The 27,731-nt window shown below is 39.2% G+C and overlaps 1 protein-coding gene across 2 annotated transcripts in view; it reads right to left on the minus strand.

Annotated features, from left to right (window-relative positions):
- LOC130930729 (latent-transforming growth factor beta-binding protein 2-like) overlaps positions 1–27,731 on the minus strand; it is a 309,203-nt gene that overhangs the window by 161,164 nt on the left and 120,308 nt on the right. For both annotated transcript variants that reach the window (XM_057858789.1, XM_057858788.1), the window contains exons 6-8: positions 16,781–16,981; positions 11,565–11,842; positions 6,629–6,731 (exon numbers count right to left, since the gene is read on the minus strand). In XM_057858789.1, the coding sequence (XP_057714772.1) occupies positions 6,629–6,731; positions 11,565–11,842; positions 16,781–16,981 (582 nt within the window). The remainder of the gene's footprint in view (positions 1–6,628; positions 6,732–11,564; positions 11,843–16,780; positions 16,982–27,731) is intronic.

Raw genomic sequence — 27,731 nt, forward strand, 5'->3', positions numbered from 1 at the left:
ATTGAAAAAAAAATACAATTTTGAATGAAAATCTGTTTTGTATGTGTTATAGAAATAACTGCTAAAACAGTTTTCTTTGCATTTCAGTAGTTTAAGAGGTTTAATCCCCCCACCCAAAAAAAAAAAAAGAAATGGCGAACTTCACGTCGAGGAGTTCCGGCAAGAAATTCTAGCCACTTTCACCCCTGCTTATTAGAAACACAAAATGTTGCCATTGATTTATAAATCTATCATATTTAGTACATGTTTTGAGGGAGGACGCAATGTTTAATGCGCGCAACGGACGCAGGGGGTGATGAGAATAGCTGTGCTAGCTAGCAAGAAAAGCTAGTATGACGTCTGGTATGATTTTGTCACACTCTATTGCTGATCAGATTGTTTTGTTACAGAGCTGTGGGATGAGTTCCTGACGTCATACCTTCATCCAATTCCAGCTCACCAGCAGTGTCTTTAAACCAATCCTAGGCGGCTTGCCGAGATATTGACTTGCTGCCATTTGACAGTTTGTATATCCCTTCGTTGCTCGTTGCAAAATTACCTTTTTTGTTTGCCTCTCTAAGCGGTTTCCCCTCTGGTTGTTGTTTTTTTTTTTTTTTGAGCCCGACCAACAATAACGAACGTTTTTTTGTCTCCCTTTTTGCAATCACATGTTTTTTTGTGTGTTCAATAAACCTTTGTACGCAATCCCTGTGTTATTGTTGTCTGCTATTTAGGGTCCTAACTTGCTTCCGTATTCGCGGGCCGTAACAGATTTGTTGGCTTGCATCTGAGGACTTGAGTTACAGATTGCAGCTAATAGCTCGATAAACAATACACATAATGTCGATGTAGAAAAAAATAAAACGATCCTTGTAGAGTTAGTTAATGTTACTATGCTCTTTTTTTTCCTACAAGCAGCGACAATGCGGAGTCCGCAGCTGTCACTGTCACTAGAGGAACACTACCGGTGTTCTGCAGTTTCTTCCGACAAGGCGAGACGTCCAACACATGCGCACATTGATTAAAAGCAGCGAGTACTAACTATTTGTGGTTTTATTGAGTCTTTTATTACCTTTTCATTGCCTCAAAATACTCTTTGTATGTGTTTCCCCTTTCATATTTTTAAGCATTGTGTTTTCTTGTGGTATCTTTAAAGCAAATTGTTCATCTGTTGACCACATCAGTCACAGGGTATTTAAACCACCTATTCACACATATTCTATGTGCAATACTTATTAACGTGCAATATCGATGTGCAATATTCAATGCCTTCACTGTCAACTGCTGCTACTTCACTTCAATTATTTGCACAGCCTGAACATAGGACTACCCCATACACATTTTATATTTATTTAGATTTTATACTTTTATTTTTGCAAGTCACTTTTGAGATTTTTTACTTGTCTTGCACTATAAAGAGAGATTTCATTGTAAAACTGTATAATGACAATAAAGGATTATTCTATTCTATTCTATTCTAATTTGATATTACCACATTTATGCATTTTCTTAAGATATCTTTAGAACGTTCTGTCTGTATGCCTCTAAACAAAACAAGCTGAAAGCGCACGGTAGTACTTTGGGTGTCAAATTCGCCTCTTGTAGGGCGTTTCACCGGTATAGCACATTTTGGCAGAACACGGGTTTTGTCCTACTCTCGTCTCGTCTCATCCCGTCTTTCCTGTTCATTGTGCTTTTCCTGCTTGTTTTGTGAAATATCGACAGTGCTGTCAAGATCATTAATGTTCCTCTCGGGTTCAAATTGAAATATGTTTATGTCGCTGGAGTCATACTCTGGAAGCCTGGCAGCGTAGCCAAGTGATGTCAACAACAATGGTGACCTACTAGTTAAACAAATTTTACAAATTGCATAAAAACAAAAACATTTTGATATGAAATTATTTCAACTCATGCTAACATTTATCTTTAAAGAACTACAAGTCTTTCCATCCGTAGTTCCCTTTAAAGGTTGTTTACAGTAATCAGGGTCCGATGTGGGCAATAGTTTTTCGCTGATCAGATTTGAAATTGATTATGGGTTATCCGTCCAACCCAGAAAGAAGCATAACAGACAATCTAGAGCAAGGGTGCACACCCTGGACTGTCGCCAGTCAATTGCAGTGGTTATGGGTGAGGTTTGGTCATGGCTAAATAGGCAATAAATCTGACGGACGGGACACCGACGGGAAGCGAACGCTCCACAGACTAAAGACGTCAGTGCAGGAGACTCGCCCTTACATTTGTGTGGTCTTGTTTTCTTTGAGATGTCACAGCTGGTAAAAATAGCACCATAGTAACACAAACGTTTGCAAGCCAGAAGATGAAGGCTAAGGGCTGATTTTTGCTTCGCCATTGCAATGACGGTGGACCTGCGCTGTTAATCCAGACCCCGATTCGGACCCTACATGCACCTCCAAAATAAATCCTGACTAAGCGTCACGTCAACGCGTCGTGAGTCGTGACATGAACATCAAAGGACTGTAATTGGTTCGCTAAGAACTAGAGATGTCCCGATCGATCGGATCGGGTCCGATCACGTCATTTTCAAAGTATCGGAATCGGCAAAAAAATATCGGACATGCCTTTTTTTAAATATATATATATTAGGGCTGTCAAACGATTAAAATTTTTAATCGAGTTAATTACAGCTTAAAAATTAATTAATCGTAATTAATCGCAATTAATAGCAATTCAAACCATCTATAAAATTTGCCATATTTTTCTGTAAATTATATATATATTCTGTAAAATAAATTGTTGGAATGGAAAGATAAGACACAAGATGGATATATACATTCAACATACGGTACATAAGGACTGTAGTGGGCATTTCACTCTACTGTCATTTAAATCTATCTATGCTGTCCTCACTCCGAAGCGTCTACTTTTTCCAAAGCTAGATAGCTAGTGAACGACGCCTTAATAATCAGACTTCTTCCTTTTTTATCTGATTTATTAATAAAATGGCCTCAAACCATTGTCCTCTTTAGACCGTCGTAAAACTACAAAAAAAAAGTACACAAGCATTGCATTAGCAAGAACGTTAGCTTAGCATGCTATACAGGTTCACTAAACATAACAAACAGCGTCTCATACAAAAAATAGAACATTTCGCTTACTAACATAAAATGTCTTGTCCAAGGATCATATAAGCACAACATTACAACGTAGGCGTCAGCCCGAGATGTCGTGCAGCCATATTGAACTGGCAAGAAAAAAATAAACCATGTCGCAAAGCGACCACAAGAGTTCTCTGTTAGACAGCACAAAAAGCCTTGCTGTAAAACTTACCAAAATGCAGAATACTGTCTGAGCGTGACATGTGCGTTAATTGCGTCAAATATTTTAACGTGATTAATTTAAAAAATTAATTCCCGCGCGTTAACGCGATAATTTTGACAGCCCTAATATATATATATATATATATATATATATATATATATATATATATATATATATATAGATATTAATTAAATCGTTTTCTAATTGTATTTACCGTTACAGACATAATGTGTTACACTCTTCCAGAGTCTTTAGTTTAAGCTTAAGGTAGGGTTATCAAATTTATCGCGTTAACGGCGAGAATATTTTTTACATTTATCACGTTACAATATTTAACGCAATTAACGCATGCACTGCACGACCCACTCACGCATTGTCATGCATTGTCGCGTTCAATCTATAATGGCGCCGTTTTACCCATACAGTATAAAGAGCTAAAAGGCAGCGTAAAATGAGTAGAGTGAATTTTGGCAGCCTTTGGAGCCTTTTTCTTAAATGGCTAAAGCCTTACAATCCCTCTCCCAACGATCAGAATAATCGTGGGAAGAAATGTGGGGAAGAAAGGTAGTAGTTGATCTTTTTCTTAACACCCTATGTTATTTCCCAACGCAGAGAAGATATATCAATTGGTACCACGACGCACAGTCATGGTTGCACTTCCCATCATGCATTTGGGCAGAACAGTTAAATGGCTCCAGTATCATTTACTGAAAGCTCAACAAATACACTAGATGGCAATATTTAGTCACAATATACAAAGTCACATTTATCCTTTAAGAATTACAAGTCTTTCTATCCGTGGATCCCTCTCACAGAAAGAATGTTAATAATGTACAGTAAATGCCATCTTGAGGATTTATTGTCATAATAAACAAATACAGTACTTAAGTACTGTATGTTGAATGTATATATTCGTCAGAGTTTTATTCATTTTTTTCTAAATGCATTGCCAAAATGTATATGATCGGGAAAAATTATCGGGAATGATTGGAATTGAATCGGGAGCAAAAAACAAAGCAATCGGATCGGGAAATATCGGGATCGGCAGATACTCAAACTAAAACGATCGGGATCCAATCGGGAGCAAAAAAACACGATCGGAACAACCCTACTAAGAACGTTGTTGCTGGTTCGGCACAAACAACAAACAACATTCGCAAATATCTTCTGTGTCACCTACGCCTCAAAATTTGTATTAACGGCATTTGTTTTCCAATATTGATTTGCTGCACCACCAAATACACACATTCCATCTTCGTTGTCATTGCTGTCTATGACCAGATGAAAACTTAAGGAATTCGACTAAAGGCCCCCAAAACCGTACAAAAACAAAACCACACCCCTCTAGGGGCTTGGTGGTGAACTACAGAGCAACGCGTTCCCTTGACGCAGAATTTCGAATGCTCAATGGCGACGTAGGGTCTAAGCCGCCGCTTGGCCGTCACCGCAGTGCAGTAGCATAAATCAGCTCTAAGTGTACACCACAACTAAAGTAGTCATCCATTAATCTTTCAGTCCTGTAGCTGGCATCTCTCTGGACAGAAAACTATCAACTAATTCCCAGATATCAGTATTAGAAACGAATAGAGTAAATCAGGGCTGTCAACAGACTTGCAGTGGCCCGGGGACAAGAGACCATTATATGGGCCCCCACCCCACCCCTCCCACCGGCTTGTCATGACAACATACGCAGTACTTTTAATGCTTAGCAAGAAATGACAGTGTAAATTCTCAAATTATTTAAGATGGACAGTTAAATTTACCAGACCGTAATGTGATGTGACACAATATACAGTGGGGCAAATAAGTATTTAGTCAACCACCAATTGTGCAAGTTCTCCTACTTGAAAAGATTATAGAGGCTTGTAATTGTCAACATGGGTAAACCTCAACCATGAGGGACAGGATGTGGAAAAAAAAAAAAAAAAAAAACAGAAAATCACATTGTTTGATTTTTAAAGAATTTATTTCCAAATTAGAGTGGAAAATAAGTATTTGGTCACCTACAAACAAGCAAGCTTTCTGGCTGTCAAAGTGGTCTAACGTCTTCTAATGAGGTCTAACGAGGTTCCACTCGTATTAATGGCACCTGTTTTAACTCATTATCGGTATAAAAGACACCTGTCCACAATCTCAGTCAGTCACACTCCAAACTCCACTATGGCCAATAGGTAAAACGCTTGGTGTAAAGAAATCAACGTGGTAGCAATTATTAGAAAATGGAAGACATACAAGGCCACTGATAATCTCCCTCGATCTGGGGCTCCATGCAAGATCTCATCCTGTGGCGTCAAAATGATAACAAGAACGGTGAGCAAAAATCCGAGAACCACACGGGGGGACCTAGTGAATGACCTACAGAAAGCTGGGACCACAGTAACAGTAAAGACTACTATCAGTAACACAATGCGCCGCCAGGGACTCAGATACTGCACTGGCAGACGTGTCCCCCTGCTGATGAGAGTACACGTCCAGGCCCGTTTGTGGTTCGCTAGAGAGCATTTGGATGATCCAGAATTTGTTATGGTCAGGTAGAACCAAAATAGAACTTTTTGGTAGAAACACAGGTTCTCGTGTTTGGAGGAGAAAGAATACTGAATTGCATCCGAAGAACACCATACCCACTGTGAAGCATGGAGGTGGAAACATCATGCTTTGGGACTGTTTTTCTTCAAAGGGACCAGGACGACTGATCTGTGTAAAGGAAAGAATGAATTCGGGTTATGTATCGAGAGATTTTGAGTGAAAATCTCCTTCCATCAGCAAGGGCATTGAAGATGAGACGTGGCTGCGTCTTTCAGCATGACAATGATCACAAACACACAGCCAGGGCAACAAAAGAGTAGCTTCGTAAGAAGCATTTCAAGGTCCTGGAGTGGCCTAGCCGATCTCCAGATCTCAACCCCATAGAAAATCTGTAGAGGGAGTTGAAAGTCCGTGTTGCCCAACGACAGCCTCAAAACATCACTGCTCTAGAGGAGATCTGCATGGAGGAATGGGCCAAAACACCAGCAACAGTGTGTGAAAGAGTTACAGAAAATGTTTGGCCTCCATTATTGTCAACAAAGGGTACATAACAAAGTATTGAGATGAACTTTTGGTATTGACCAAATACTTATTTTCCACCATGATTTTCAAATAAATTCGTTAAAAATCAAACAATGCGATTTTCTGGGTTTTTTTTCCACATTCTGTCTCTCATGGTTGAGGTTTACCCATGTTGACAATTACAGGCCTCTCTAATATTTTCAGGTGGGAAAATTTGCACAATTAGTGGTTGACTAAATACTTATTTGCCCCATTGTATATAAAGCTGGTACACAGCTGTACAGCACAGTTCAATTTCTGCTTGTCAGTGTGTGCTTACTTGGTTTGGTTGGACACTTGTGGCACTTGTTGAGACCCCAGGAGGCTCCAATGCTTCCACAGCAATCATCCTGTTTGGTTAGGCCTGGTAGAGGCTTGCCACACTACAAAAATACACATCTGTGATCAATTTTGGAAATGTTAGGCAATAAGTATGCCTGCAAAATTGAAGGTGTTTGTACAAGTACATGTAGAGAAAATTGGAAGACATTTGGGGGACTGGTTTCACAACTATCTACCTCCTGGCATTTGGATCGCGAACATTTGGCTAATTAGGAGTATTTCCTTGGAGAACCCAGTGGATTTTGGCCAGTAGGGATTTATAAAATTCAAGTGAAAACACGGAAAACATTCTTTTGCAAAAGACCGAACGGGTAAACTGGCAAAAAAGTGAGGACAACAGTGGAAAATGGGAGCTGTAATACAGACAAGCTTGCTCAATGAACTGGGCTGGAGCTATTAGGGTTGTGTGGCTAACTAGGGAACATTACATTTTAGGAGAGAATCATTTTAGAAGTTTAGATATGGATTTTTTTAAAACAAAACTTGAAAAGAGGAACAAATCAAACTAGAAGTAAAATTTCTGAAAAATTTCGATGGGGCTTTGCTATTAGACATGTCCGATCACATCATTTTCAAAGTATCGGAATCGGCAAAAAAATATCGGACATGCCTTTTTTTAATATATATATATATATATATATATATATATATATATATATATACACATATATATATTTTTTTTTATTAAATCGTTTTCTAATCGTATTTAACGTTACAGACATAATATGTCACACTTATCCAGAGTCTTTAGTTTAGGCTTAAGGTAGGGTTATCAAATTGATCCCGATAACTGCAGTAATTAATTTTTTAAAAATGTATCACGTTAAAATATTTAACGCAATTAATGAATGCGCTGCACGACCCACTCACGCATTGTCGCGCTCAATCTGTTATTGCGCCGTTTTACCTATATAGAGAGCTAAAAGGCAGCGTAAAATGAGTAGAGTGAATTTTGCCAGCCTTTGGAGCCTTGTTTTAAATGGCTAAAGCCTTACAATCCCTCTCCCTACGATTAGAAATATCATGGGAAGCAATGTGGGGAAGCAAGGTAGTAATTGATCTTTTTCATAACACCTTATGTTATTTACCAATGCAGAGAAGATATATCAATTGGTAGCACTAAGCACAGTCATGGTTGCACTTCCCATCATGCATTTGGGCATGGCTAGAGTGTCATTTACTGAATGCTCAACAAATACACAAGATGGCAATATTTAGTTAAAATATACAAAGTCACATTTATCATAATAAACAAATACAGTACTTATGTACTGTATGTTGAATGTATATATTCGTCCGAGTTGTATTCATTTTTTTCGTAATGCATTGCCAAAATGTATATGAACGGGAAAAATTATCGGGAATGATTGGAATTGAATCTGGAGCAAAAAAAGCAATCGGATCAGGAAATATCGGGATCAGCAGATACTCAAACTAAAACGATCGGGATCGGATCGGGAGCAAAAAAACATGATCGGAACAACCCTATTTGCTATGGTAGATTAAGATCCATCAGGTCACTTCTGGTTGATTTGGTGACATCAAGGGGACACGTCTTGCTGGTAACAGGTCACTTCCTATTTATTCGGGGACATTTCGGGGACACGTCGTGTTGCATGGCTGTCAATTTCATGGTAAATTCTATTTCATCACTGCTGACCGCCAGAGGCGGCGCTGTAAGCACTGAATGATCCCTTCGCACATGCGCAGTTCGAGTAATAATACCAACGAAGTCACCTGTGACCCCAGGTTGACCCCCGGCAAAGGTTTAACTTCCGGTGTCAACCGAAATCCAGTCCCAACAGAACCTTCTCGCGTGGGCACGAGGATTCTGAGTGACATTATACTCTGGAGGTCATTTGGGATTCAGTGCTTACAGCACAGTCTCTGGTGGTCATTCGGGATTCATACAACTCTAGTTCCCTACGTATTTTCGTTTTAGGTGAAAAATCACAATCACACAGGTTTTCTGCCATTAAAAATGAATAGGAAATTTGGACGTATATAGCCGTCAATGGAATGGATGTGGATGGCTGTCCATGGACTCGACTTACTTGGGCGCCAGTTGGATGTCAATGGGCTGTCAAGTAAATGGTCAAAAATCACTAGGACCTATGTTTTCCTTCCATTGAAAATGAATGGGAAATTTGGGATGTACATGGCTGTCAATGGTATCCCTTTAGAAATGAATGGGCCAGTTTTGGGTGAATTTTGGGGGAACTGTAGGTTTTTGGCAAATTCTGTATACAACTTTTATGCCCATTACCGTCCTGTAATTTTGTTGTGTAAATTACTTAATTTGGACCAAAATTGGAGGACAAGCAGCGTTTTGAAAATTTAAAAAAAAAAAAAAAAAACTCATGGAAAATTTTGCAGGGTCGTTCGAAAAAATACTGGGTCATTTTGTTTTTTTTTTTTTCAACTGAGACGGTCGGTCAAACGGTTTGGGCTGTGCAGCACGCTAAAGAAACGCCATTCCAAACAACAACAAAAACAAAAGAGGAATTTTACTACATGGGCCTTTGCCTCACAAAGCCCCTTTTAATAAAAACAACACTTCCACAACGAATTAGACAGGTAGGCATGGCTTTAACCCTTAGATGCATAAGTGGGTCAAAAATGACCCAGTGAGGTTGTTCTCTTGAAATATCTTCGGAATGAAAAATTGTTATCAATTCATATTCCACGTATTCCTCAAAAAACATGTTTTTAATATAATGCCATTCAAATTTTTGATGAACTTTTTATACATTTGAAGAAATTGTCATTTTTGTATTACTACCCTAAGCTTTCACAAGTGGGTCAAAAATGACTCTTTTATTCTTATCAACTTTGGCTGTCAGGAATAAATTTACCGTGGACCACACGGACTAGGTATGTAAAAAGTGACATCCCTTAGATTATTTTAAATAGAAAGAGCTGATACGTGTACAGTAAGTATTATGTCCATATAGTATTTTGCGTGTGTGTCTTTCATGACTGTTAATTATTATTTATCAACAAATTAACCTACTTCATAACTAGCTAGCTAACTAAGGCTAGGTTCTTACCGTCCTAATGCACAATTCCGATTTTTTTGTCATATCTGTTTTTGGTTTTTTTTGGCGTAGCCGTTCAGACGGCCTTTGTCCATTGAGCCTGTTCAAGTATCACACATGCGCTCTAATTCGCAGTGCGAGATGCGCTGAGGAAACTGCTGAGGAGCATTGGAGCAGAGAGAAAACCCAAGCATTGTCAGGCTTATCCTCAACCCATTTTATTTTTTTATGACTGTTGTCAAGCCCGCTCCTTCCCCAAAAGCCGAATTCAAGCTAGGCGCTAACGCTAATGCACAGCTGCACCGCTACCCTAGCACCCTGTCTCTCTCGCTCTTTGCTGATGTTAATTGCTGCATGAATTCCAATTTGGGGGACTTGACAGTTCGGACCGCAGCCACATTGTGGAAAAATGTGGCCCGGATGGGATTTTAACCACATACGAAAGTGACGTGGATCGAATTTGAAAATGGTCCACTTTTATGCGACTTTTCCCGTTCAGTCGAGTCGGAAAAACGTGAAAAAATCGGATTTGTGCTAGATTTACAGCTGAAATTGTCCTACGGATGTTGGATAATGGAGAGGCAGTGACTGGGTTGGACTCAAGTGTCCGAAATTTCTGATGATGAGGACCCAGGCTATTGTCCAGGTGGCAGTGGCAGTTGTCCACCTAGAAATCCAACTGAACAGGATCAATCTGACTCATAAGATTCCACTTACAGTATGTGTCCTCTGAAGAAGAAAGTGTCCAGATCATGGCCAACAAAATGAGTTGGTAGGGCTCTTACTCGAGAGAATTACCTCCCACCCAGGACAGAACAAAGAGCCACAGTATCCACAATATATATATTTTTTTTTTTCAAAAAAATGTTGATTGAATCATAAGGATATTTCAAGCATGAACTCACTCTTGTGTGGCCCTAAATATCATACTAATTAATATACAAGTGATTATTCTTCACCAAAATGGCATAAAAACACATTGGTTCTAATATGGGTCATTTTTGACCCACTTATGGAAGAGTGTAGGGTCCAGTAACTTGGGCATCTAAGGGTTAACCTTCTGCGTAATTGTACTGTAGTCATATTTTAGCTGCATTTAATCGATACCATGGGTGTATCAGGGGAGGTCTTTTTAATCTGAGGAGATGTAGAATGGTACCAGATTAGGACAAGTCACAATAAATAAGGGTAGAAACATATATACGTATAAGGTGCTTGTGTGTGACAGAGTAAGACAGACATACATTATGGTCAATCATTTCAATGAATGGAGACAGTGATGCCAGTAGTGTTCCATTGGCATCATCTCATTTACCCTCAGAGAGATTTTTGTCTATATGTGCAGTTGGTCTTCTATGTTTTCAGTTCTACTATGTGTACGTGTCACACTGGCAAAAATCCCACCCCTAAGTAAAAGTGGTTTTAAAACCACACTGGCAGGGAACTGCACAGTTTTGCATCCCCTGAAAAAATTGAGACCATCATCCAATCGTACCGCACTGAAACATTGAATTCCTGCAATTCCTGCGAAAGACAATGCCATAATGTATTGCAGAGCAAGTCGTACCATCAGAGCCATGATGGGTAAGAGCTCATTCGAAGATGAACGTTGTCATCTGAATGCATCCTAAGTGAAAACATGCCCACTTCAAGAAAATGATGCAACACTATACTGACTAGTGTGGTCAGGCGTCATCAATCCTGAATATGACATGTACCATAACCGCAGGCGAACTTGGACAGAAAAAAAACAAATGGGAAGATAATGTGGTACAACACGATTTGGGTGTTAACACCAACAAGAGACCACAGAGTACCAGATGGTGATAATAATACCTGTCCGTCAACTGTCTCCTGGAAGCATCTTCCCACATGCCCGTTTTGACGGTGGTGCGGTCTGGCGTGGCCGTCCACGCCGGCGTATCCGTTTCTGCCGGCGTGTTCGATGGCGGTTTCGTGGCCATTCCCGGGCTGCGAGCGCTGCTGGACAGAATGAGCCCCCTCCGTGGCGGGGGACCTCTGACCTGGCTGGACACGAGCCACTTGATGGATGCGGACCTCGGCCTCCGGCGGGTGCTGGATGTGGACTTTAACCAAGGATGGGTGGAGCGAGACTGGAAGAACAAGACACATAACTTGTACATGAACAAGAAGTATAGCCCTGGCTGTATACTACTTGTGCTGGGTTGTTGGGGCCAAGGTTCTGCATGAAACCTCGAAATCAGGGCTCCCCCTAATTTTTATGCTGCCTGTTTGGTGGTTCCACACTTACCACCTTGGGCTGCAAGTTGTTTAATTTTGCTCCCCAGAAAAATGGCTGAAGTATTTTAATGCTAACTGCACGTTTTTGTTTGTTTTAACCAAGAATTAAGACTTTTACGTCCATATCTATAAAGAATCCAGGGATTTAAGCATTTATTCACAAGAAGTTTCAATGGAAAAAACTCTTTGTTTACATATGGCGGCCACTAATTTTCTTACTGACTAGCCTCACAGTTCGCAATATTTCCGTAAAATAAATGCTACCTGCAGGTTTTTTTTTTTTTTTTGTTGCTTTTAACCAAAACTGAAAATATTTAATCTCCATTCCTATAAATAATTCAGGGATTCAAACATTTATTTACAAGAATTTTCAATGGAAAAAACTCTTTGTTTACATGTGGCGGCCACTAATTTTCTTACTCACAGTTCGTAATATTTCCGTAAAATAAATGCTACCTGCAGGTTTTTTTTTTTTTTTTTGCTTTTAACCAAAAATGAAAATATTTAATCTACATTCCTATAAATAATTCAGGGATTTAAACATTTATTTACAAGAATTTTCAATGGAAAAATCTCTTTGTTTACATACGGCGGCCGCTAATTTCCTTACTGACTAGCCCCATAGTTTGCAATATTTACGTAAAATAAAAGCTACCTGCACGGTTTTTCATGCTTTTAAGCAAGAACTGAGACTGTTTAACGTCCATATACAAGGGTGACCCAAAAAGATGCGTACCCATGAAAATTTCAATTGTGACTTTGATTAAAAAGCTATTTATTTCAAATTACAACCACACATTATTCAGTTTATGGAAGACCATTCACCAGAGTTTCAGCTATTTCTGTCAATTTTTAGTCAATTTATGGCTTTCCCAAGATGTGTTCCAAATGTCCACCATTCCGTTGCAAGCAAACCTGTACTCGTCTGACAAAGTTGTCAATCACTTTTACACACTCCTCTTTCGGGTTGGGAAGGGTTGTGAGAGCTTCACAATGGTTTCAGCAAGACGGGGCACCACCTCATACAGCCAACAAAACCATTGCTTGGTTGAGGCAGAGGTTCGAAGAGAGACTCATAAGCAGAGGATGCGATGTGGAATGGGCCCCGCACTCACCAGATCTTAACCCCCCAGATTTTTATCTGTGGGGTTTCCTCAAAGACAATGTATACCAGGGAAATCCACAAACAATTGAGGAACTGAAAACTGCCATCACAGCAAAAATAAGAGCCATCCCGAAAGAGGAGTGTGTAAAAGTGAATGGTCTTCCATAAACTGAATAATGTGTGGTTGTAATTTGAAATAAATAGCTTTTTAATCAAAGTCACAATTGAAATTTTCATGGGTACGCATCTTTTTGGGTCACCCTGTATATTGTATATAGATTTAAGCATTTATTCACAAAAAATTTCAACGGAAAAAGCTCTTTGTTTACATATGCGGCCACTAATTTCCTTACTGACTAGTAGAGGCGTGCAAAATTTCAGATTCTTAGATTAATTGCGATTCGGCCGCGGAAGATTCGAGAACAATTCACAAACCTCCAAATTCCGATTCTTGAATTATACCAGGTAAAGCGGAACTAAAACACAGTCAGCGCGGTCTTCGGGACGCAATGAGGAACGGACCGAGAGTAAATATCATGTTCATATAGAACATGATATACTAAAACCAGAACTGCTAGATAAAAAAAAAGTTTGGTTTAGCCTGAGAGGATTTTTGAAGAATTTTGGAAGTAATGTACAAAACATTAAAAGCGGGGGGAGGGGCTAGGGGTTCATCAAAAATCGATTTATAATCAAACAGGAGCCTCTGAATCGTAATCGAATCGTTAGGTGCCCAAAGATTCCCACCTCCACTGACTAGCCTCATAGTTCGCAATATTTACGTAAAATAAATGCTACCTGCATGGTTTTTTTGCTTTTAACCAAGAATCGAGACTGTTTTATGTCCATGTCTATAAAAAAATTCAAGGATTTAAGCATTTATTCAAAAAGTTATTTTCAACGGAAAAAGCTCTTTGTTTACATATGGCGGGCGCTAATTTCCTTGCTGAATAGCCTCATAGTTCGCAATATTTACGGAAAATAAATGCTACATGCACGTTTTTTTTGCTGTCAACCATGAATCGAGACTCTTTTACGTCCATATCTATAAAGAATTCCAGGACTTAAGCATTTATTCACAAGAATTTTCAACGGAAAAAGTTCTTTGTTTACATATAGCGGCCGCTAATTTGCTTACTTACAAGCATCATAGTTCGCAATATTTACGTCAAATAAATGCTACCTGCATGTTTTTTTTTGCTTTTAACCATGAATCGAGACTCTTTTACGTCCATATCTACTGTATAAAGAATTCAGGGACTTAAGCATTTATTTACAAGATTTTACTACGGAAAAAGCTCTTTGTTTACATATAGCGGCCGCTAATTTGCTTACTGACTAGCATCATAGTTCGTAATATTTACGTAAAATACATGCTACCTGCACGTTTTTTTGCTTTTAACCAAGAACTGAGACTGTTTTATGTCCATATTTAAAAAGAATTTAAGGATTTAGGCATTTATTCACAAAAATTTTCAACAGAACAAGCTCTTTGTCTATGTTTCCACTCGGTCAGCTTTGACGGAGACGGGGCCCCCTATGAATTGGCCCCGCTCCCCATGTCCCATCAATACATTATGAAGTCTATGCCTCTACCTATTTTCTAAGTGGGTGAAGTTGCAAAATCACAAGGGGTGCAAATACGTCTGCTCCTCACAGTATCACCATTTCAATATTTTTTCAGACCCCGAGTCCATAGGGAATGAAAACACATACGCACAACCACGCAAGTTCCATTTATATATCAATTTAGTTTTAGATTTGATCACCAAATATGAACAGAATTTGTCTTTCATCTAAACTTTGGAATTCACATTGCAATGTAACTTTTCAATATTTCAGTACTTTGAATACTTTTAGCCAGAGGTTGCGCTAGACTTTTTCGTTGTCTGTCATTTTGACTGACAGGGTCATAAAAATCCGGTCATAATCTATTTTTACCAGTCACTTAAATTTTTAAAATGACTATATCTTGATGCAGTCACTTTATGTATATACACAATAATACAATAATATTTTATAATATAAAGTACCTAACATTAGTGCAGTCATGGATTACAGTAAGCAGGCCAGTGCTGTGTTTCCATATATATTTTTATTATATTATGTATATGCAGGATATATATATATATATATATATATATATTTTTTTTTAATTTATTATTATTATTATTATTTAATAAAAATGCACGTTGATACGACACACATAAAGGCATCATCTTCTTTTTTTTTTTTTTTTTAATCGTTAGAAAGTTGTATGGACTTACAATCCGCTAGCTTGTTGTTTCCTGTTGTCTTCCGAAATACACCTGGGTGACGGCGCGTCAAGTGTTCGTCCATAGCCGACGTGCTATCGTGGTATGCGAGCTTAGCTTAGCAAAAAGAGTACACACAGTGGTGGCACCCTCCATATTTTCCTTGAAATAATTTCAGGCTCTGGCTAGTCTGGTCCGCTTTTTTGGCTCTATGCCGCTTTCACCATGTTACCAATTCTGCCCTTCCTGGTAATTGGCGGTGTTTTAACTGCTCGCCGCAGTGAGGAGTAAACCGGCGATTCACTTGATTCGTTGTCATCCTTCATCCTCCAGTGCATCAGTCCCTCTTTTTTCACCTCTTTTATCAACACCATCGTCGTTTTGGGGCTTTTTGAAGAAACTTCGGACACTCAGTTGCCTTGACATTTTTCCGAGTAAGGCCAACGACGTCACGCATCAAGAGAGACAATAGCTAATTAATATGCTGATCCGCCACCCTGTGTTCTGGGGTGTGAATTGCAACCTGTCAAAATGACGGATGGGCTTCAGTTTTTTCCGTCACCGTTTTAAAAAAACGGTCAACGACGGAAAATATTCGGTTAACGCGACCCCTGCTTTTAGCGATTTCACTCAAATGAGCTACTTTCGAAATCATGTACCCTACAAAGATGGCTCACGCTGATTGCATTTTTCCCCCCTCTTTTCATTCATTTTTAAGGCCTCAAAAAGGTTGTAGGCGGGCCTGTTCATTACTGCTTGCGGCTTTATTATTCAATTCTTGTATAACCAAAGTGATAAAATTTGTCTATAAACACAAAGAGAAGAATGTAATCAGTTAGCGTACTCTTACAAATCTTTTTTTCACTCAGATTTGTCTACCTAAAACCCAAGTAATTGGAAATTCCTGGCAGTAAAAAAAGAACTGTGACAGTACATAACAAAACTGTAGTTTTGGATAACCATGTTTAAATCAGACTTCAAAGGCCAAAAACAGATCTGAAAGGGGAGAAGTTGACGTGTGCAGAAAGAGTGCTTTAGGCCTTCAGACTTTTGGGGAAGAATCTAACTTTAGGGAAATTCATGGGCTTTTTTTTCCTAGAATCCACTATAATGGATCAAAGTGTGACAGAAGAAATCGACCTTATGAAGAGCACATGAACATGCACTTTGCCTTTATGCATTTATAACGGGAGAATGATCTATTTTTGCACGTTTAGCACATTTCATTTTTATTGACCGTGACCGACATTAAAATCAAAGGTTGGCACGTGAAGAACTAAAACAGCAACACTCAGACAGATGGAAATTGATCCTGTGACGGGAAACAATGGAATCAAAGCCAACCATTTTTGTAAGCGAGTGAGTAATTCAAGGACAATAAATCAACAGATCTTATGAATTCCCGCTTATAGATTTAAGTGTGCACTCACCTTGCTGATTAGAAAGCGGTAAAGTGTACGTAGAGTGGGAAGGAGATTTGGGGCTAGAGTTTCTGGAGTCCTTGTGAGTGGCAGGCTTGGCGTGAGGTTGAGCTGGCAAATGGCAAAACTTCCCGGTTGAGTTAGATGGACACCAACATTGGTCTCTACCAATGCAACGGCCTCCGTTTAGACAGGGAATCTGACAAAAGACTGCAAAAGAGGGAAAGGGAAGAGGTTTTAAACTCGTTGACTGCCAACAATGACGCCAGACGTCTGACCCATTTGAACGAGGAGGGATGGCAGTGAATGAATGAATCGTTGTTGTTTGTCGTCAAGAAACAATTCAGTGTTGTTATCGTCAACGATGTTTTTCAGTTATTGCGGCGGGTTGTGGTCCCTATTAACCGTGAAAAACGAGGGATCACTGTAGTTGGAAGGAGCTATTTTTTGGAGGGGAGGACTAAAAGAATTTTACAGACGAAAACACTTTGCGTAGTCTTCGACTAAAATATGACTTAGACCAATAAGTATTTTCGTCCAAAAGACTTAAGACTAGAGGTGTGCGAAATTTCCGATTCTTAGATTATTTGCGATTCGGCCGTGGAAGATTCGAGAACGATTCACAAATATCCAAATTCCGATTATTGAATTATAACCGGGTAAAGCGGAAGTAAAACACAGTCAGCGCTGTCGTTGGGACGCAATAAGGAACGGACCGAGAGTAAATATCATGTTCAACTCATGCCGCTTGATAAAAAAAAACAATCATACCTGACTGCGGCTGACAGCCGCTACAAACAACGCCCAGTTGCTAGCTGCTACAAACATACGGCTACAGTAGATATCACATATATGTAGAACTAGATGCAAAATGACAGACGACGTCGGTGTTAGAACTTGTATTATTCAACAGAGATGCGAAATGACAGACTTTCCAGCGTAAGTAAACAGCCGCCATCTTAAAGCAGTAGACCTCTCTAGAAGGCTCTGTTGTAGCGAACCTAATTAACTTTTTATCTAAAATGCTCCTAAATCGGCAGAATCCTGTCTTGAATCGATCTTTAAATGATGAAATAGTGTTAAAACTTTGACAAAGGTAGACAGAAGGGAAATTATGGAATAACGGGAGCAATTTTATCAACTGTAACCATTGATTCACAACATTAGATTAATTGAATGTAGTTTAAAGCTGCTGATACAGAATGGGGACTGGAGTGTTTTATTTACTGCTATTTTTGTATATTTTTTTACTGTTATATGTTAACTTGATACTGAAATAGTAGTTTGGTTTAGCCTGAGAGGATTTTTGAACAATTTTGGAACTAATGTACAAAATATTAAAAAAAAAAAAAAAGGAGGGGGGTACATCAATAATCATTTTATAATCGAATCGGAGCCTCTGAATCGTAATTGTAATGGAATTGTTAGGTGCCCAAAGATTCCCAGCTCTACTTAAGACAGACAAAAATTAAAAAGGCTACCAAAAACAACACTGGAACGAATATTCATTCACTGCCAGCCCCACCAGTGCAAATGGATTGGACGTTTACTAGTGATTATTTAACTTTACAGATGGATGAAACCTACAGCTGAGCCAACTCTCATCTACAATCATCTACAAATTTGACCGTCATGAACTGTCCTCTGCTTTGGAACACGAGAATTAAACAAAAAAATAAATACAGTTGTACCTCTACTTAAGAATGTCTCTACATAGAGAATTTTCAGATTAAGACACGCCTCAATGGAAAATATTGCCTCTTGTTAAGAAAGAAATTTCAGGATACGATATGCAGAATGGCTGGTACTCGCAGCTCCCAGAATTTACTGAATGTAACATGCAGTGAAAGGTGCTCACATACTTATTTGCAGCTGTATCGCACAAATAAATCATTTTAAAAAATCATACATTGTGATTTCTGAATTTTTCTTTTTAGATCATCTCTCTCAGAGTGGACATGCACCTACAATGAAAATTTCGGACCCCTCCATGATTTCTAAGTGGGAGAACTTGCAAAATAGCAGGGTGTTGTTTAAATACTTATTTTCTTCACTGTACTTGTTGCTGCTCTGCCATTTGCTATTACCTAGCATTCCTGGCATCCAATTGGCTAAGAGGGACCTCTACTTTATGTTTACGTGTGTACCCCTGCGTCTTCTTCATTCGCACCTCGTGTTCCAACAGCTTTACATGAGTGTATTAACTTTTTTTTCTTTACTTTCTTGGTTTTTTACATTATGCACGGCTCTGATTTTATGTTTATTGTGCCGTAATCTAACTGTAACATGCATTTGTTACATGTTTTGCAATATAAAAGATTTACATGGAAAACGTGTCTCCACTTACAGAATTTTCAAGTTAAGAAACTACTTCCAGAACCAATTAATTTCCTAAGTAGAGGTACCACTGTATAACTATAACAAATAGAGCGTAAAAGACAACAAAATAAAAAGGCAGTTGCGAGGGAGGTGCTAACACTCTCAACAGACTGCAAACAGCATGCTGCTGGGTCTCACTGGCATGATGGGAATGAGCTCCCATGTCACAAGGCATTCATTAACACAGAGAGCCAGAAGGAGGAGCATAAGAAGGGTTGGAATATGTGGAGAAGAATGGAAAGGATAGGGCAAGTTTGTGTACTCTTGTTATTTTTTTTTCTTAATTCCATTTACCATCTCTGAAAAGACTAAAGAGTCTGAACTATACTGTATGTGCACATTCCGGAATAAGGACACATTTCTCCACACCAACGACATTTTAAATACATTCACGGGCCGTTCATGTGCGTGCCAAAAGCAACAGGTGGTGATGTACAGTATCACCAAAGCGCCAATCAGGAACTTGAAGAAATTTTCTAAAAAAGGTACCAAAAGAGATGAGTTATCATTCATTATACGTGGACCACAGGCGATTTCACTAAGACTGCAAGTGAAGGTAAGCTTCCCCTAAAATGTCGACAAATAAGCAGCAGGGCCGAGAACGAAAAGTGGTATTTTGTATGTGGCGAAATTGATTTCGACATGTGGCATTTTTTCTGCCATGTGGCAAAACTGATTTTGCCATGTGGCATTTTTTTTTGGGAATGTGGCAAAATGAATTTTGGCATTTTTTGCCGTGTGGCATTTTTTTTGGGGGGGGGTATGTGGCAAAATGGATTTTGCATTAGGCCTTTTTTTTGTCAAGTGGCTAAATTGGTTTTGCTGTGTAGCTTTTTTTTTTTTTTGCCATGTGGCATTTTTTTTTTTTTTTGCCATGTGGCATTTTTTTCTATTCGGCAAAATGGATTTTGCCATGTGGCATTTTTTGTTTGGTATGTGGCAAAATGGATTTTGCCATGTGGCATTTTTTGTTTGGTATGTGGCAAAATGGATTTTGCCATGTGGCATTTTTTTTGCCGTGTGGCATTTTTTTTGTATGTGGCAAAATGGATTTTTGTATGTGGATTTTATTTGCCAAGTGGCTAAATTGATTTTGCCGTGTGGAATGTTTTTCCCAAGTGGCATGTTTTTTTGCCATGTGGCAAGATTTTGCCATGTGGCATTTTTTTGCCATGTGGCATTTTTTTTGTATGTGTCAAAATGGATTTTGCATGTGACATTTTTTTGCCATTTGGCAAAATTTGTTTTATCATGTGGCATTGTTTTCTTCATGTGGCATTTTTTTTTTGGTATGTGGCTAAATGGATTTTGCATGAGGCCTTTTTTTGTCAAGTGGCTAAATTGATTTTGCTGTGTGGAATGTTTTTCCCAAGTGGCATGTTTTTTTGCCATGTGGCAAGATTTTGCTATGTGGCATTTTTTTGCCATGTAGCATTTTTTTTGTATGTGTCAAAATGGATTTTGCATGTGGCATTTTTTTTTGCCGTGTGGCATTTTTTTTTTGTACGTGGCAAAATGGATTTTTGTATGTGGATTTTTTTTGCCAAGTGGCTAAATTGATTTTGCCGTGTGAAATGTTTTTCCCAAGTGGCATGTTTTTTTGCCATGTGGCAAGATTTTGCCATGTGGCATTTTTTTGCCATGTGGCATTTTTTTATTGGTATGTGGCAAAATGGATTTTGCCATGTGGCATTTTTTTTTTTGCTGTGTGGCATTTTTTTTTTGCATGTGGAATTTTTTTGCCAAGTGGCTAAATTGATTTTGCCATGTGGAATGTTTTTCCCAAGTGGCATGTTTTTTTGCCATGTAGCATTTTTTTGCCATGTGGCATTTTTTTTTGGTATGTGGCATTTTTTTGTCCATGTGGCATTTTTTTGTATGTGTCAAAATGGATTTTGCATGTGACATTTTTTTTTTGCCATGTGACAAAATGTGTTTTGTCATGTGGCTTTTTTTTCTCCATGTGGCTTTTTTTTGGTATGTGGCAAAATGGATTTTGATATGTGGCATTTTTTTTGGTATGTGGCATTTTTTGCCGGCTATGCACGTCCATGCCATTGACGGCTATGCAAGTCCAAATTTTCCATTCATTTTAAATGACAGAAAAACGTGTGGCTGTGATTTTTGACCATACACTTTACATTACAACGCATTGAAATTCAAATGGCACCCAAGTAAGGCCATACCATTGACGGTATGCACGTCTAAATTTCCGTGTTAGTCAGCTTTTTTTCTGCACTGATGAGTCTTGGGTACATGGTTTGCTACGCTCGCGGGTGGACCACCAGGCTATTTCAGGAGCCTGTGCAGGGCTGCCACTCCATTTTTTTTTTATCAACTGTATACTGTTGTGTTTACATGTCATTGACTAAATGTGTGCACAAATTTTGTTCAGAATCAGCTTCGACGACCCGATAACGACACGAATGGCAATTTACGTTTGACAAGACGAGAACGATGAAAATGCGCCATCGTTTCTGTCTCATTTTCAGAATGTGTGACATTTTATTTGCAGTTTTATGTGCAGCCTGTATTGTAGCGGTGTCTGGTTGTGTCACTCATGTGAAGTGCTGCACTCTCTCTTCTCACCCGCTAGTGTTTTCTCCAGTCTCTCCATTGCTTGTTTTGAGACACACACGGTAAGATTCGTCTTCTTCTCATGGCAAGAGAGAATATGCAATTTGCAATTAGGTCTGTGCTGAGTGATCATCACACACTAAATGTAACTCGTAGCGTTAGCAAAGCTAACCCTATGACATGATAGATTTGTAGGTGTTACAATATGTGCTCGTCTGTCAATATTCCTCCGAAATACTTTTATTCTTAGAGTGAAATGTCGAACTTTACAGGGGAAAACATTGAGTAAATGTCGACTAAAACTAGATGAAATTGGTCTGAGTTATCCACAACAAAAATTAGGCGAAGACAAACACATTTTGAAATGACTAAAATGTGAGTAAGACTAATAAGTATGTATCCAAAAGACTAAAACAAAAATTTGAATGGATGTCAAAAACAACACTGACAAAAACAAACAAAACAAAACAAAAAAAACCCTCTTTTGCATCAAATAATTAAAAAAAAAATGTAAATTGTGGTATATCGTTATTGTGATACGAAAAGGCCCATACGGTTATAGACGATTTTTTTCCCCATATCCCACTGCATTAATTTGCAATAAAATGCTTAAAAACAATAGTTTTTGACCATATCAGTACTGGTGTGGAAATGTCCTACAAATGTTACTGTTCAGGAGTAGGGAAAGGCCTCTTCTGATTAGACATGCTGACTACAGTATCAGCTCATGGGGGCTATTAAATTCTTTCAAAGTGGGATGCAGGTTCACACTCGTCTGCGCCAAGCCAGTCCCACCCAGCAGCAGTAACTATTCATAGACCTACTGTAGACTTCACACCGTGTCGATCTGTGCGTCCACTCAAAAAACACTCAAACAACAAAACCCAAAAAAGCAAACAATCACGTTTCACACTTCATAAACAGCGTCGACCCCGTGTGATGTCATGCTTTCAAAGTACAGCGCGCAAGGGAGCCTCTGATAATTACACAGCCAGATTTTTTACTGCACCAGTGTTAGGGAGCATAACCAAAGCATGAGATAACTGTTTGCCGTCCTCTTGACATTCCTTGATGAGAACGCACGCTCAAGAGATAACAGGACGCAAGCCAACATGAAAGACCACCTCCGTTTAATACACGTTTAACTTTTACATAATAGCGTTGGGCTTTTTGGGATATAAATGATCCTTCTACTCATGGGGGAGGTGGCACGAATAAGATGTTGCTGCCAGGAGGCCAATGTTAGTAGATTAAGCACTGTATCTCAATTTACAAAACAAATAAATAGACATTTAAATCAGCCAATTTAATGAAACTGTGCACTACAAGACATCCAAAAATGACACCTTTCCAAAAAAACTGCTTCCATTTTTGACTAACACAGCCAGAAGTTGTCATTCAACATTTCAACAGAGTCCAATCCAGGGGCTGAATTTGGACTAGGTCATTGATTAAGGCCGTTATCCGTCCGAGTGGAGACAAAGCCGAAGAATGCGCATGCCCTTTACTTGCTAACTCTTAATCTAAAGCAACAATAAGTCAACAATTAATCAATTAATCAAAAACAGAAAATCAGGCTCTGAGAATCGATGCTCACAAGTTTCAAGACAAACGCTTCACGAATGCTAGAGGAGTAGGACTTTGAAGTTATTGCCCACAAGAAAGAGAACAGCTATGGATGCTAGGTTCATACCCCAAGTCTTAATGCACAATTCTGATTTTTTTTTAAAAGATGCACGATAATATCGGCTACCGATAATTATCGGCCGATAATGGCAATAATGACGTCACACAGATTATCCAGATTTTAAAAAAATTCAACCGATAATGCAATCCGATAATTATATACTTGATTTGGCCTCCAAATGTGCGCAACCGAAACAGTTTTGTCCAATTCAGCAACGCCGCTTCCCTCAATCCCTCCCCCCTCTGAAGCCCCTGAGGGAGGAAGGGTTGAGGAGGCGGAGTTACACGACAGAGGCAGTTGGAGATCATGGCGGCTCTGTCACCAGCGTGGCTGGATTTATCCATGTGTGGAAAAAAACGACGCTCTCGCCATCTGCAAAATATGCACTGCAGAAGTTCCCCAAGGTGGAAAAAAAGCGTCCTCATTCAACACCATTCACCCAATCAGCCATTTAAAGCTACATCACAAAAATTTTTGGAACGAATATGAGGCTGCTGCTAGCGCGAATGCTAAAGCAAATTAAACACATATAAACTAAGCTAAGCTTGTGACGATGGAGAGACGCTGCGGCCTTCCCAGAGTCGGGTTGTTTGGGAATGAAGCCCAAAGTGGGTGGTAAACTCCCTCTAAGGCTAAACACCGGCACGAGACCGATAGCCGACAAGTAGCCGTCTTCCGATGGAGCCCGCCGCTCTGGCCGGTCTGGTATACTTTAAAATTTAACATTAATCTTTTAATAAAATTATCTGCTTGACATTATTGTCGTTTGACAGCCCTAATAATAAATATAATATAATATAATATAATACAATACAATAAATATAATAAATAGTAATAACACTATTAATAATATAATAAATAATAATAACAATATTAATTAAATCGATAATGACCAAATAACCTTCTCCGGGTTCTTCACAGAAAAAAGCCAGGAAATAAATAACACTATTGGGGGGGGGGGGGGGGGGGGGGGATATATATATATATATATTTTTTTTGTTTTGTTCAAGGGGCCGGACTAAATGTGGAGGCGGGCCGTATCGGCCCGCGGGCCGTAGTTTGGGGACTCCTGCTAAGACAATGACTCGTCTTGTTTCGCTTCAAATCTGGAGACGCACAGCGTCCACACTGTTTAAAGGACACAACAGTATACATTTGATCATTTTATTTATTTTTTTTATTTTGGGGGAAGCTGAGCTTCCCTTGCAGTCTTAGAGCAATCGCTACTTGAATAAGAACAAAAACTACTTAATGTTAACCTGACAGGTCTTCAACCAGTAAAAAACACAGCAACCTTGTCTACTATCTAATGCTATCTGAAAGAACAGTCAAAACCAAAATTGGCAAAATATTTACAAAAAAAAAAAAAAAAAAAAAAAAAAAGCAAGGATCTCACATCCGTTCCAGATACTTTCCACTTCTGGCAAGCTATCCTTTGGAGTGCCTATTTCATAAGCCCTTTTATAGATGTAATAATGCGAATATAAAAATGAACCAAGGCACATACTTTAGAATCTTGGATGGAAACCTCCATTCTTCAGCTAGAACACTGAAGCTAAGTTGTGACTGGGTCTCATCATGTTTTGGCCTGTATATCCCCTATAAAGGTTGTTTACCTGTTTTTATGTAACCAGAAAGGCCTTGTATGTGTGTGGTATGTGCAGCCGTCATCGCCAATCCACGAGCAGTAATTAGTCTGAGCCTTAGCTGGACCTTTGCGAGTGAAGAAATAAAAACATGCAGGGTCACGGCCCCTGCCCTTGGCATTGACTGCCCCCTCCCTTCCCACGGACACTGCTGTGCGAATTGGAGGCAAAACGCTCCGGATAAATGGCAGGTTTAATGTAATCCCTGTAAAATCCCGTTCATGCTGCTCGTTCTGTTTTACCGGCGCGCCCGTTCTCGTCTTTCATTCCTACGCGCTCTCCCAGAGAGCATTTTAAATGCTTAACGGTCGGGCCGGCAGCGAGGTGTAAACCGCAAAGAGATGGGGCTAAGTGGTGGGAGCGTGGGACCACCATCTCGAAAGCGTGTATGTGTGTGTTTGGGGAGATTAACCTTATTTTATAGACCCTGCTTTTAATCTTCTCTACTTCTTTTCTCACCCGTTCTCCCAACTTCTGTTTCTCTTTGACGGTAAGATTTTTTTTAATCTCCTACTCCCAGAGCTTTGGTATTCAAGATAGACAGCATGACACTTGGAACCAGTGTCGGGAATAACACCGATATGAATAGAGATGTCCCGATCCGATATTTGGATCGGATCGGACGCCGATATGGGCAAAAAAATGCACATCAGCCGACACGGAAAAATTCCGATCCAGACTTCCGATCCGTTTTTTTTTTTTTGAAGTCCGGTCCGGGTTTTCCAGCGCACCGATTTACATAATCCATTCCAGTTTTTGCTTCGGTTTCCCTAAAATCCGGTCTGCATTTTATGGCACACCTTCAACACACTACATTTACATTACCGTCTCCCAATTTACCGAAAGACTTTATCGGTAAAAATGTCAGCTGTGTGGGATCATTTCACCTTAAAGGACGACAAAGACGTAGAGGCAGAGTGCAACAAATGCCACAATAAAGTCAAGCGTGGTGGTAAAGCTGTAAGAAGTTTTAATACAACCAACCTAATCAAGCATTTAGCGAAATACCACCACAAATAATATAAGGAGTATCATGTTAAGAAAACCGAAGACAAAAAGAATGGTCCTACGCAACTAACACTGGCATAAACTTTTGCTATGCGTGACAAACTGGCACTCGACAGTCCCAAAGCCCAGGGAATAACAAGAGTCATTGCCGAAGAATTCATTCTGGATGACGAGCCATTATCTCTCGTGAGTAAATATGCAACATCCAACACTTAGAACCACGGTACAACATTACATCCTTGAGCGATTCGGCCGTGGAAGATTCGAGAACGATTCACAAACATCCAAATTCCGATTAATGAAATATGTCAAGTAAAGCGGAACTAATACACAGCGCGGTCTTCGGGACGCAATGAGAAACGGACCGCATTGCGTCCCGAGAGTAAACATCATGCTTGTCGTAGACCTGCGTAATGCCAATGCTCAAGTCACGGCTTTAGCTCAACTCATGCCGCTGGATAAAAAACACAAGAATACCTGACTGCTGCTGACAGCCGCTACAAACTACGTCAACATCGTTTTACTGTAGATAATAGATATCATATCATATGTATATAGAATTAGATGCAAAATGACAGACTCAACGGTGTTCGCAACATTGAAGTATTGAAAACTAGCTGCGTTAGTAAACATCCGCCATCTTAAAGCAGGAGACTTCCCTAGTAGGCTGTTGTGAACCTTCCAAGTGAACCTAATTAACTTTTTATCTAAAATGCTCCCAAATCGGCAAAATCATGACTTGAATCTATCTTCAAAACAGCTTTAAAACTTTAACATGTCGAAAGTAGACAGAAGGGAAATTATGGAATAACGGGAGCAATTTTAACAACTTTAACAGTTGATTCGCAAAATTAAATGAATTGAATGTAGTTTAAAGCTGCTGATACAGAATGGGAACTTGTGTATTTTATTTACTGTTTTAAAATGTTAACTTGATACTGAAATAGTCGTTTATTTAAACCTGAGAGGCTTTTCATACAATTTTTGTAACTAATGCACGAAACATTAAAAGCATCTAACAGCTTGGGGGGTTTGTGGGATTTTCCACTGAGGTTGTTTGTGTGTTTTGCTTTTTTTAAGACAGTTTACAATATTATTTGCACGTTTTACTGACTGACTATGCCATTTCTGTTTGTTATTTATAATGTTTTGTGTTTGTCACTGAATAAACAGGTCAGCTTCTTGTTACCAACCAATGTGTGTTATTCAAACTCACCTAATTCAGCTGGCTAGTTGTTATCAAGAGTACTAAAACCTTTTTCAACATGAGTCTGACAACTAAAAGGAGGCTAAATAACTTTAAACTTTAACACATGCTCAGATAGGCCGGTATCGGCCAGTATCGGTATCGGATCGGAAGTGCAAAACAATATCTGTATCGGATCGGAAGTGCAAAAATCTGGATCAGAACATCCCTAGTTATGAATAACGCCGTTCAGTAATGGGGTAATCTAACTATTTTTTTCCGCCGTTACAATGCCGTTACCGTTACTCACAGTCAAAAGCGGTGCGTTACTTACTCTGAACAAATTGAAGAAACTACCAGCCGTAGCGAGTCTACTCTGCTCTGTTTAGTCATCCAAGACTTGGGGTGCGTTCAGGTTCGAGAATAGCGCACGTACTTCTTATGACTCCAGGCTGTTTGTCCCTGATCATTCAATTA

This window comes from Corythoichthys intestinalis, chromosome 15, assembly GCF_030265065.1.
Source record: "Corythoichthys intestinalis isolate RoL2023-P3 chromosome 15, ASM3026506v1, whole genome shotgun sequence".
NCBI lineage: Eukaryota > Metazoa > Chordata > Actinopteri > Syngnathiformes > Syngnathidae > Corythoichthys > Corythoichthys intestinalis.